This window comes from Anthonomus grandis, chromosome 3, assembly GCF_022605725.1.
Source record: "Anthonomus grandis grandis chromosome 3, icAntGran1.3, whole genome shotgun sequence".
NCBI lineage: Eukaryota > Metazoa > Arthropoda > Insecta > Coleoptera > Curculionidae > Anthonomus > Anthonomus grandis.
This window is the reverse complement of record NC_065548.1, coordinates 17,833,189-17,846,583: the sequence shown is the minus strand read 5'-3', so window position 1 is coordinate 17,846,583 and position 13,395 is coordinate 17,833,189. Positions and strand designations below refer to the sequence as shown.

The 13,395-nt window shown below is 31.3% G+C and overlaps 1 protein-coding gene across 1 annotated transcript in view; it reads right to left on the bottom strand.

Annotated features, from left to right (window-relative positions):
* Positions 1–13,395, bottom strand: part of LOC126733841 (neurogenic locus Notch protein) — a 143,232-nt gene that overhangs the window by 78,263 nt on the left and 51,574 nt on the right. The window contains exons 3-4 of the mRNA XM_050437253.1: positions 12,945–13,225; positions 7,206–7,401 (exon numbers count right to left, since the gene is read on the bottom strand). Of these exons, the coding sequence (XP_050293210.1) occupies positions 7,206–7,401; positions 12,945–13,225 (477 nt within the window). The remainder of the gene's footprint in view (positions 1–7,205; positions 7,402–12,944; positions 13,226–13,395) is intronic.

Here is a 13,395-nt window from a genome sequence, read left to right as displayed (position 1 = left end):
TCGGATTCTCAAACATAAAATACTGGTCAGACAGGTCTAAATATTTAAAGTTACTCTCCGGACAGGATGCGACATAGAGGATGCATCTTAACAATTTGTATAATATACTAAGATAACGTTTCATGCAGGTAGAACCGCTAAGCTTGATTTAAAAAAGGATTTAAACAAATATATGAAACTGGTTCTTTTTGTTAGACTATTCACTTATAAAGTTGCACTACTATTACTTAATAAATTACTTTTCTACTTAAAACTTATCTAGGTGGTCTAATCTTGTTCTCTCGTCCCCCGAATTCCGATAGATAACTCCCGGTTTTCCAAAGATACAAAATAAACCAGCTTGATAATATCGAAATGTATGGCCGTGTCACAGTATGGCGGAACACTCTGTATAGCTCGAGAGAGATGCAATCATTTGAATAGGTACTAAGTACAAATGATAAAATGTTAGGTCATAAATTTTACTGAAAATGTACTAGAGCTTTTGCATTCGATCCGTTCTAGCAATGGGATACGATACTAAAAAGGCGAGGTCGCCTTATCCCTTTTTATGTAGGGATTAAAAGAATACTTGGCAGTAAAGCTGAGATATCTTTTTAAATTAAGTCTACGAAAAATAAGAGTTAAATCTATAACTCGATTATAGTTAATCTGCTCTTTAATAATTTCTTTTAATTAGGATAACTTTTTACTTTAATATTTACTTAGTTCTAAAATATGTTTAAAATATTATCTTAACCCTTAGATCTTTCCAGAAAATTGAATCCTACATTTAAGTAATAGTTGAATCCATCAAGAACTACCCTGTATTTGTGATGTAGACCGGAAATTTTAAATTAAAAATAAATGTATAAATAATATGCTTAAAAAATTAAAGACTACATGTGTAATAATAAAAGATTTTAAATATACTATAGTACATACCGTACTATAAATGTACCGGAATTACTAAGTAAGAAATGAAACCCGCATTATCATTTTAAGCATAACTTAAATGGCTATGCTCCCCATCTTTCGATTTTCTTTTAAAATAGTTAATATCTTAGCTATTTGTTTTTACAATAAAATAATAAGCTTTTATAAAATTATTTCAACTTTTAAGTTATCAAAATGCATCTTTTTCAGGAATTAACCTTTTAGAATTTATTTGTTGCTATTTGTCTTTAAGATTCTTTATTACTGGATTTTTGCTTGTGTAATAGCTATATTTTTTTCCAGTTTTTTATATTTGAATATTAGGTCTACTTTTTTATTTATAATTATTTTACTTACCCAAAACACTACACCAGCTAGATTAAACATTGATTTCAATACAAAGAGAAGTTGAAAACTGTATAGGAAAAATAAACGATAATATTTATATAATAAAAATATTTCATGTAACAAAATGAAATGGAATATAATAGCAAAGTATATAGATTTCAACTTTGTTAATTTTCAATTTTTTTGTTAGACTGTGATAATAGTTTCTCTATAACAATTTAATAAGTATACTGAAGGTATATAAAATATACATGCCAATAAAAAAATATTTAAATAGAAATAAGAACATACCCACCCACATTAATAAACGTATATTTAGCATAGTAACCTGACAAGTAGCAGTAACATTAATTATTTAAATATAACAATTATTATCATTATAACAAACAAAAAGCATTTTCCGCTAGATTATTTTTCTATCATATGAAGCAATAAAACCGCCATTCAAATCCATTGATTAATGGGGTTTGTCACTCTACTTGTAACGATTTCTTTCGCTAGATCCGGGATTATTATATAAAAAATTAACGGCCTTGCCCAAGGCTACCAGTGCACTCCAACAAAAATGGCGGTATGGCTTTTTTAATTTATAATGATTGCATGTATGTAAATTGCAATTATTACGTTCTTGTATATTAATGTCAGAGCTATATTGATGTATATTGAGACTGGTTAAAATAATAGGTTTCTTACATACGAATAAATAAAAAGAGACCATATGCATTTTGGTTATTCATAGAAATAATAAAAAAGTGAAACTTTTTAATTAAAAACTAAGATCATCCTCATTTTTAAATATTGGTATTTTAACTTCCAAAAGCAAAATAAACTGTAGCCCCAAATTGATATAAACAAATAAACAATTTTCATGAGAAAAATTCTCAAAACTTTCCAGCCTACTGATAACGGAAACCAGAAAAATAAACTTGTCACTAACGTGTAACAAGTGTAGTTGCATGGAACATTCGTATGCTAGACAAAGACATACCGCAGCGTGGTGAATGTAATGTCTTTTTTTGTGAACGACGATGTTTAAGGCAATTTAAATGAGTTTTTACAGGACTGCGTTGTAAATGAGTCCATGTGAATTGTGCTCATTGGGACTCTCAGTGAAACGGACCAGTATCTACACAATTTAGAAAATGTTACCGCACAAGAAGTTAGTAATACCTTGTTTAGAGGTCTTTATCTTTCATGTAACACCATTTATGCATTTGCTAAATATTGCACTTTTATTAGAAGCATTTTGGTAGTTGCCGACATTTTTTATTATAAGTAATGTAATAACTTACAATTCTTATGTAGTTCTTAATTTGAAAATCTTATATTATATTTTTTTAAATTATTATGAAAAAACATAAACTCACTTACTATTATAATACTTTTTTTGTTTAAATCATACATTAACTAGAAATAAGGATCTTTGAAGTTTTCCAGATTTCCAGCCACAGGTCACGAATTCTTCAGAGCATATGTTAAAGGTATTTAATAGGATTAAGATCTGAATGATGTTGTGGTCATTCTATCTAGGGAATGTTGGTAGTATGTAAAAACTCTCTGACTCTCCGGCTTCTACGACCTGCTACGAGATGTACTTGGTGCCCATTATATATTCTTCTGAGACAAAACTATGCCTTAAATTTTAGAAATACTTGACAAATCCCGGAATGTCATCATACTCTCTAAGTCTTCTTCCAGCAGAAGGTCTTATTTAATTTTTTTAGCGGTTCATTTACTTAAGTTTACTACTCCTGTTTTAATTCATTACTTAATAAATTGTCATTTCTTAGTGACAAATTAATAATAGCTTTTACTGTTTGGCTTTCTATATAGGAAATTGTTTTTAATTAATCCTTGCCAATTATTATCTTAAAAATATTTTTTTCTATTTAAATGTACTGCTGGGAAATTCCTTATATAGAATGTATTCCTCTATAACGTTAAACTTTACTTTATAAATTCCTTCTTCAAAACCTATTTAGAAAATATAAAACAACAGCAAACATGGCGTGGAGTTAAGATATCAATGACCTCTCTAGAAGCTGCGAAAATTAATATTGCGCATTAAAAACTCATTAGTAGCGGAGTGAATTAATCTAGCATACTTATGATGGGCTCATCTTTCGGATAATCATTCTATTTTGTTAAATTTAATTATCTAAATTACGCAAGTCAATTTTGAACACGTCGTGTATCAAAATTTCATGATATATATTTAAACTCTTTTGAAGAGATTTACTTGCATAACCACCTGCGGCAACATTAGAGTTTTTTCAAATTAAAAACCATAAGCATTAATCAAATGTTTACTAAGCTTAATTAAACTTTAGTATATGGGTTTGCTCTATAGTTGATTATATGAATTTCAATTAAAATTAATTATAATCATAAAGTCGACATGTTATCGCTAATATATTTAGGGATTAATAGCCCCGGTCTATTGGTAATTTAAATAAAGTCTGTCTATCTATAAAATCTATATATTTATTTGAATTTTCCAAAAAATTCTTTTAAATACTTTATATGCTCGCTCTTGCAACTTAGACATGCTTTAACAAATAAGAAAAATCACATTTAAATGCATTAGGCAATTTTCGTAGTATCAGGGCACTTACAGTCCATATCCGTGAAATAAACCCAATGTTTATTTCCAATATTAGACACAGAAGGCTATGAGAAAATATTGACTAACACTGTAAGGCATCCTGCCTTATTTGAAATTCTAATTCACCTTTATTCATTGTTCAAACTTAAAACCTGAAGTCTGAGTATTTTTTTTTCTTCTGTTTTGTTTCGATATTTGCGTTCGGATGCAGAAGTTCAATGATTTTGCTTTATGGTCATTGCATTTCTGTATTACAGTATGTACTTTTTTTGTGAATATTTATTGATGCTACATTAAAATCTTATTGGGTTACTTAGTTTTTCTCAAGCAATACAATACTGTTTTGTCGTCACAAAAAAAACAATTTCTTATAGCACACTCTAGTTTCCAAAGATCACCTAACGGATATTACGCTATTCATTAATAAGATAAATATATATTATAATGTAATGCGTGTAAGACGAGAAACAATAAGCTTGTTAACGGCCGTTCATGTAATTATAACAAAAAAAAAATTTCCCATGCTTAAGATTATATTATAACTTTTTTACACTGCTTTATGATTTTGTTTAAGACTCATACGGTACACGCAATCACGGTTTGTATAATGTTTGGATTATCGTCAGGGAACTTGCTGAATTATTTAGGTGTGTACATTTCTCTTTGAAAGATCTATTGCAACTATTAGGATTTTTGAATTATGAGCTAGTAATGTTAGTAACAAATTTTTGTCATTTAACTATATAATCCACAAAACTTTTATTAAAGCATAGCTTAAATGGAAACGTTATTCTATAATACTATAACTGATTTAAATTTATTTTGCTTTGACTATAAGGAGCTTCAAAAAAATGGTAAATATATAGCTCATATTACAAATATTTAATGTATCTTTTTTCATGCATTCAATTCATTTTACGTAAAGATAATACATAAACAAATTGACAAGAAAGGCAAAGGTAATATAATAATATAACTACGCTCAATAACAAATAGTAGCAAAGGCTTAAAGTATTAATTTTCCAAAAACACCTATGACAAACTATCACGGAAACTTTACTAATACGTTATATGGTACCAAGCAGAAGCCCAAGCTGCTAATATCTAGAAATTGGTTATTATCAAGAACTACTACGTCTAGTGATCACTCGAGTGTTAGAGATCAGATCAAGCACCACTTAATATCCCTTAATGGCTGTTACACTGTTTACTCTGGATTAAGAAGAAGGTTTCAACTAAGGTCTTGGTTGCGGAAAACAATATATTAACTTGCAATAACAAGTTATAAGTTAAAATGAAAATAATAGAGTCTTTTTTAATCCTTCTCTAATAAATACACCATATATAATCGCCGCTCATATAACTGGAAATCTCTTGCTGACGTAATGAACATAGAGTTATTAATATATCATCAGATCAAAAACATATTAATTAATACAACATTTCAAAATATCCCTGTATATTAAGGATACAGAGAGTTAAACAAAATTATTCGTAGGAAATGCAGAGAAGCAAAAGAACATTGGTTGGCAAAGAGATGCTGCGAAATCGAAAAATTACAACAAAAACACGTCCAACATTACATACATAAAATGACAGGCAGTAATCGCAAAAAAGCAGTGGAATACTGAAATACGCTAACAACTTAATACTCGTGGCACCTGACAAAAAATTTAAATGCTAGGAAGAATATGTTGATGAACGACCAAAACAACTCCTCCAAGTAAGTGAGATCAATGTGACGGCCCTAACATTACTAAAAAAAAGAAATAAACCATCTATAACATCCTAATACACAAAATGGAGCTGTGAGGCTTGATGAGGTATATGCTGGAACCTTAAGACTTTTAATCCACGAAGACGGTATAGGGTTAAGCCGCAACAGATCTATTCAAAGACATCTATAGAACGGGAAAGATGATTACCGCATAATAAACTTAATGTCTCATGTACTAAAAACGTTTCTGAGAGTTATACATACCCGTATATTTAAGAAATGCGAACAGCAATTTGACGATACTCAATTCGGCTTCAGAAACGGATTTGGGTCGTGCGAGGCTCTTTTCTCACTTAGCTTAGTTGCACAGAGAGCACGCGACTAGAAACGTAGAAATATACGCTTGCTTTATAGGCTACCGTAAAGCCTTTGACAGCGTGCTACACCAAAAACTAGAAGAAATCAGACTCAGAGAAACAGGCGTAGACGAAGGCAACTTATGAATTATTACGGATTTCTATTGACACCAGACAGCTCAAGTAAGGATAGAGAACAACGTGTCAGACGAGCCATAAGAAAAGGAGTATGACAAGAATGCATAGTATCCCCGCTGCTCTATAATCTGTGTAAGGAAAATATTTTTGCGGAATCTCTTAAAAACACTAGAAATAAACAATATAAGATATGCCGACGATACAGTGGTTACTGCCAGCAACCTTCCTGAACTCCAGCAACTTGTAGACGTGATTGTTAAGTATAGCGAGGCCTACATATATACATCCCCAAAACAAAACTTGTGGTTTTCTCGAAAGTGCAAACACAAGCTGCCCTCCAAATACACATCAAAATCGTTGAACAAATATCATCCTTTAGATATCTAGAGGCACTTATGAATAATAGTTACAATTCGACGAGGAAAATGCCATCAAGAAGTGGGAAAGCATGGAGAACTTCTTTATCAGGCGTGATCCAAACCCAAGCCTTATACTATGGTATAGGTCTTCATTTTTATTAGAATGCAGATGAACAAGCAGCTAATGCTAACACCAAAGAGCGCCTTAAACTAAGATATTGAATACTTCGGTTGATTGAGTGAAAATTTCAATGGAAAAGGTCAATAGGGAGAAGATAGAACTCACGGATCAAGGATCTACGTTTATGGCTCAGCAAATTATCATCCGAAATTTTCGGACCAACTGTTTCACTAGTAATTCGATCACCAACCTTCGAAGAGCGCAATGAGAAGAACAACTTTCGGAATAAAATAGAGGTGTGTGTAAGATATCAAAAAGTTTTCTACGGAATGAAATTATTAATATCAAACTTTCAAGTATTTATTATTTTTTAGGGAGTAAATACTATGAAAGCATCAGATAGCATATAGAATTTGCATCTAAATCGTTTTACAAAAATTAGCAATATGCAAGAAAGGTAGAATAAAAGAAGCATCTGAAAAATACGGTACAATAAGTGACTGATACTTAAAAGTCATCAAAGAACTGAATTCTGATAGAGTTTTGCTGACCAAAGAAAAATAAGAAATAATGAAAATTACCCTGTCCAAATTTATGCAAAAGAGAAAAAAATCAAAGGGTTATATATTAGACAAGTTCTACTTACGTGTAGCTCCCGTGGGTGTTATGGCACTTTCCATGCTTACAAGGCTTATGTTTGCACTCGTCTTTGTCTTCCTTGCAACTTGCACCGGTAAACCCCGGCGCGCATGTGCATTGATACGAGTCGCCCACACTCACACATTCGGCACCGTTTCGACACGGTTGCGATGCGCAATGGTCTTGCTTTTCACAGTGTTCACCTAAAATTAAAAAAAAACATAAAAATTATTTTAACAAGACAACACCAATTACTAAATACCAAGACCGCCAAAGCTCTTCGACTATATTAAACTCGAATTAAGCGCGACGGTCTTTCTTTATTGACTTGTACATCTTATATTTTTCACGCTTTAAAAGAGGTGTTCGTAATGGCTGCCACCTATCACAAAGATAACGCATAAAAGGTTGACGTGCCATGCAAATTTTAAACCACTACCTCTTGGTTCGCTTATTAATTTGGGATACTACAGGTAGCCAGATTTAACCAATATTTTAAAATTTAAATGAAATATAAATTTATGCAAAGTGTTAAATTTTAGCTTAACATGCTAATAAACAAGGCGGATGATCTGGTTATTTAAATATTATTTATTGTAAAAAAATATATATAAATGAAAAGCTATATAAATAAATTAACGTTTTTTTGCTGGCTGTTTTTTGGCTTAAGATTTAGCAATAAAAATAATTTAGTGGTGTCTCAAGTACAGATTAAAAAAAATGGTCTGTATTTAAATTTTTAATTCCATTAAATTTATATTTAAGCATAACTTAAATGTGCACCATGCCTAATTTTGGTAACACTGCGATAGAACTTAGCGGCGCAAAATTTCGTATCTAATAAAATTGTCGGCCCTTAGGAAAATCAAATAAAAATAAAAAGAGAAAGGAATGGATGACAGAGGAAAATCTGAAACTCATGATAAAGAGAAGGACCTTGAAGAAGAAAGTGTAGAATGTGTAAAGTAAAGGAATTATATCCGTACGAGAGATGCCGAGAAATTGAGCTAATGCAGCAACAACATGATTTGTTTAACGTGCACAAGAAGGTAAAAGCTGACAGGAATAGAAAGAAAAAAGCAGGTGGGAATCCTTAGAAATGCAAATAATAAGATCATAAATAGGATCGAAGAATTAAAAAGATGGAAAAACTACGTAAAGGAACTTTTCGATGATGACCGGCCGGAGTCTTCTACGGAGGTGGATGATGACAGTGATGCTATAAAAAATGAGAAAAACAAGCAGGATCAGATAAAGTACGTGCAGATGTGCTTAAAACTATCACAAATCAAGGAGGCAAAGACCTAGAGCTTATAGTTGATTTATTTAACATTATCTACAGTGCAGGAAAAATCTCTTCCGAATTGCTCAAGTCTACCTTCGTGACGATTCCAAAAAAGCCAAACTGCTCTCAGGATGATGACTACCGCATAATTAGTCTGATGTCTTACGTACTTAAACTATATCCAAGAATATTCCATACACGTATTTATAAGAGATTCGGAGATTTTACAGATTTTAGAGTGGACTTGGTATTTAGGACGTTTTTTCCCTGAACGTCAAGCCAGGAAAATATTCACCAGAATAAAGCAACTCTTCACCAGTGTTAATTTCATCTTGGAAAAAAGCTATAAAGGTTATTATATATTAATAAAGAGAGAAAAACAAGATACAGAGGCTACTCTTCATGAAATGGAAAATACGAACTACTGAGGCTGATAATTAAAGAAAAGATTCAAGGAAGAAGATCTGTTAAGAGACGTCAGAAGGTTGAAACTGGTTGAAAGACGTTAGAAGATAAGCAAGAATAAGTGCTATTAATAGCGTGTATTGGCAAACTCAGTCGAATTGAGGAAAAACATTTATCCTCAATTGTTTGTTCATGAACAGATGTTAAAAGAAGAACTTCAGAATCTGCATCTTCTCAAAGAAAAAATACGTTTAAATACTGCTTTACAATAAACGAGATAGAACAAAATCTTAGTATGTAAATGCTTTTTTTTTTAAAACAGTTGGTTATCACCAAATATATGAAAGGCCAATTCAAGCATTTGTTTCAATCGTCGAGTCTTATTTGCCTTAAAAAAGACAGACGTGTAAAAAAAAATAAAAAATAGAGCCTTGTCCTTACTTGATATTACTGCTTTACTGAATTATTGATATTACTGCATTATTGCAACAATTTGTGCACTTTTTAAAAGTTTGTAATCCTTTGTGGTTAATACGGTCATTAATATAAATACTGCAGATGCTGTGGTCTTCCTAAAGACGGCAGTATACTTTTCCCTCTCTATACCCAAACGCCACTAAATACATTACAAACTAACAGATAAAATGTAATTTTCCTGTCCTGCGTTTTTCTATTTCGTCTACTAAACCTAGTAGTAGAATATGCAAAGGTTATAACGTGTCAGGTCATATTTTAAGAACAAACCTACATATACAAGATTGCTATCATTCTAACCGTTAAATCCATTAAAATAATTTGACATTTTTATAGGGAAATTATTATAGTAGTAACAAACCGCAAGTTGTCTTAAAAGCTAAAACGAGTAGGCTGTAGTAGTAGTTAAACTTTTAAAACTTATAAAGGCAATTTTATAGGGAAATTACTAATAAGGAAGTCAAATAAACTACACCCGGTACATGAAAATCTGTACTCGTAACACGGTAGTAGTGCATATATTTTATGGTAGCCAGATACCATAAGAGTGGTTTTTTTTATATGGGTGCAGTAAGTCTGTCCACTCCAATAAATGAATTGGCCTAATGGACATTTATTTAGTATTATTTTAAAGTAGATATAATAAAACTAGCCTCAAAAAATATTCTAGATTTAGTTTAAGCCAATGAGTGAAGTTCCCAATAAATAATCTGAGCTTATTTGGTATCGTCCCAAGAAGAAAAACTGCCATCAACGTAATATACCAGTTCCAGTACGCGAACAAGTTACCTCTAAAGGCGTGGTGCTTATACAGGGCGTTTACACTTTCACACGGACACTATATTGCAAAACATTTAAATTAAAACAAACTGGAAATGCATAATAAAAGTAATGAACTACTTTTATTACTTTTTAGAGCTATAAAACAGGAACTGGTTATTTTAGTCATTAGAATTATCATTTAGAAGGTTTATGATGATTTTAGACTTATCTTTATAGATTGAGATTAGGTCATTAAGGTGGTTTTTAATGTTTTATGTGATGTTTTTGGACCACCTCAAGCCATCGGAGTTTAAGATTTCTCTACCTGATTTTACTACGTTTATGGTTTTTCGGTATTAAGTATGTCCTAGTATGAAAAGTGGCATAAGTCACTCTTTTTATGAATCGAGTAGGTACGTCATCCTTCTCCATATTCGAATTCATAAAATAAAAAAGTGTGTATGTCATAACTCTTGCTACAGGCTGATAGATAACGGCAGAAGTCTAGTTGTCAACCAAAACCCTTACTACAATAGAAGATAAGGTTAATTCAGTTAAGTTTAACATCATTGTGTATTTTTATCGCGGCTTATAAAAAAAAAAAAGCTAACCTCAAAATAATAATTAATACCTATACTCTACCTAAATCCATGTATGTATTTTTTTTACTAATATAATTGGTAATTTTGTTTAAAAGGATGTAGATCATATTAAGTAACTAATAAACGTATGTGACTTTGTCTATTTAAAGATTTCCAATATTTTGGTTAAAAACTTTTGGGACATTTTAGATGTTGATTTTTTAACACGTTTCTAGGCATTTTCTAGGCATGGTACATAAAAAAAAAACCTCAAAGATATCTTGCACTTATTTTAAATTACAATAATTATACTGTAGTATATTCTTAGTTTTAGGTTACAATGATAAGTACAATTTAAAAAAAAATCCTAAATACGGAAATACAAGATTTTCTAATAAATTAATAATTGTTATATTAAAAATTCCATATTCAAATACTATGAATTGATTTTTCATTACTTTCAGTTTTTTGGGCTTTATGATTTGAGCTTTTGTCCGCCACCATTTGCTTTTTTATTTATTTTTAAATATATAATTGAATAAAATCCTGATGATATTCCAGATGCTGAATTTCATTAGGAGCTCCAACAATCCAGAACAGGCAGAAAACTACAGAGATACAAAAAACGGCTTCAGTACTAAGGATCTGGAAACGAGAGAAAAAGTGGACAAGTAGTTGCTGAAAAAAACCTTTTCAAACAATAATTGCTTATTTAATAGATGCTTTGAAAAAATTACAAGGGAAAGGAGAAAAAAGATTTTTAATAATTTTAAAATTTAAAATCCTTTACTGCACAAAACGCTTTCATCTGTGAATTAATAAAACAAAAAAACCTAAAGTAAAACGACCTAGGAATTAGTCACGACCTGGAAAGGCATTGTCTAATCAATTTTTAATGTAAAATCAAAGTAAACGTATTCAAGTATCTAAAATATACTTTATTGAAACATTTGAAATATCGGATAGCCAAATGTCTAGGCCTATTAGCAAGATCAATAGCCTACTTTAGATAATCGAGGATGTGGTGTGCCAGCTAATAAAATATTTATAGAACAAATGAACTGTGTTCAAAGATTTATTAAAAATGTTCTATCGTATCAATCTCATTACACAACGACTAAGAATCCCAACCGAAGGTACCTCTTTTCTGACTATAATGTTACTATGATATACAACTTATACAAAGAGCAATATCAGGAACAAATTGTCATCCTTGTTTCTACCCTACGTATTTACGACATCTGTTGCACTTTATAAACTCAATATGTATAATATTTACAACTATATATTTACAACTTGGGCTGCCATAAACTATCAATTAGATTAGGATTCATGTAAGGCTAGAATGAAACGACAGCTTCAAGAGGTCTCAGGAAATCAGTATGTGCATCTAAGGCAAAACACATTATTCTATATAATAATAGGTGCCCAGACCAAAATTGCTACTAGCCTTTGAACATTTTGCCTTGGCCCTTTTCAAGTTTATTCAAAGTGACAACAACTGCACTGAAATAATTGATCACAAGTGTATGGTACGCGGACCTTCGTACTTACTAAATGATGCAGATTTCGGTTCTATGGAAACTTACTCTAAAGGTAAGCAAATTTATGTACCTAAAGACTGGTCTTCAGTCGTTGTTTAGTTTAGAAAAAAAAAAGCTTTTCACTTCACAAAAATCGGATGAGAAGACTTCAAGACCTATCTGATCTAAATAACAGCAAATATCGTAGCTAAAATTTGGTGACATTTTCAATGTTATATCAAAAAAATACTAAAGATGTTTAACCTTCTCAGAAATTAATATAATTCCCAGCAGGAAAAAGGAAAGGCTAAATTATTAAAAAATATTCTTCTCTTTATAAATTAGACTGCTTCTACACTGCACCTCGCTCTGTCACTTTAGCTAAGTAAAAAGATAACGATTTGCTATCCTATATTTCTCCAGTCTTGCACAACTATTTTACGAATTTTCCATCCAACCATCAATAAAATAGACCAAGCTGGACCACTTTCAGACTTGGAAGAGCTGTTCCTGAAAACTATGTAAAGAATCTTTCCAAATTTAAATAATCATGTACTCTATATACTTAAATACTTAACCTTATATCTAAGATACTCTATATTTTTGTAATACTAACAGCTTTTCATTAAAACGCGTGTTTTCTATCAAAAAATTATAAAACATATACGGCTTTCATTACTCATAGTTCTTAGTAATATATGCAACATTTAACTTACCAGCATAACCTGGCGCACACGAGCATTGGTAACTCTCCAAGGATCTCAACGAACAAGTTCCTCCATTTAAACAAGGTTTTTTATCACAGCTGTTGGCCACGTGAATTTCGCATAGGGACGCACTAAACCCCAAGGGACAGAGACATTCAAACCCCGGAACTCCACCGGACCCAATACGGACTTGACACGTTCCTCCATTTTGACAGCGGGGACCGGGACCCTTGCCTGTATGGCAGGGGTTTAGGAACTGGCAGTAGTCTCCGACATATTTAGAGGTACAACTGTAACAAAAAAGAAAATATTAAAAATGTATACTCAAGTATATGTATATGCAAATGTATTCTAGGTGTAGTGTAGATATTAAGACAAATGTAATTAAATTTAAAATTACCTGTAAGATACTGTAAATTATGTCAGTAATATATATTCATTAAAAAAAAGTATAAGAGGT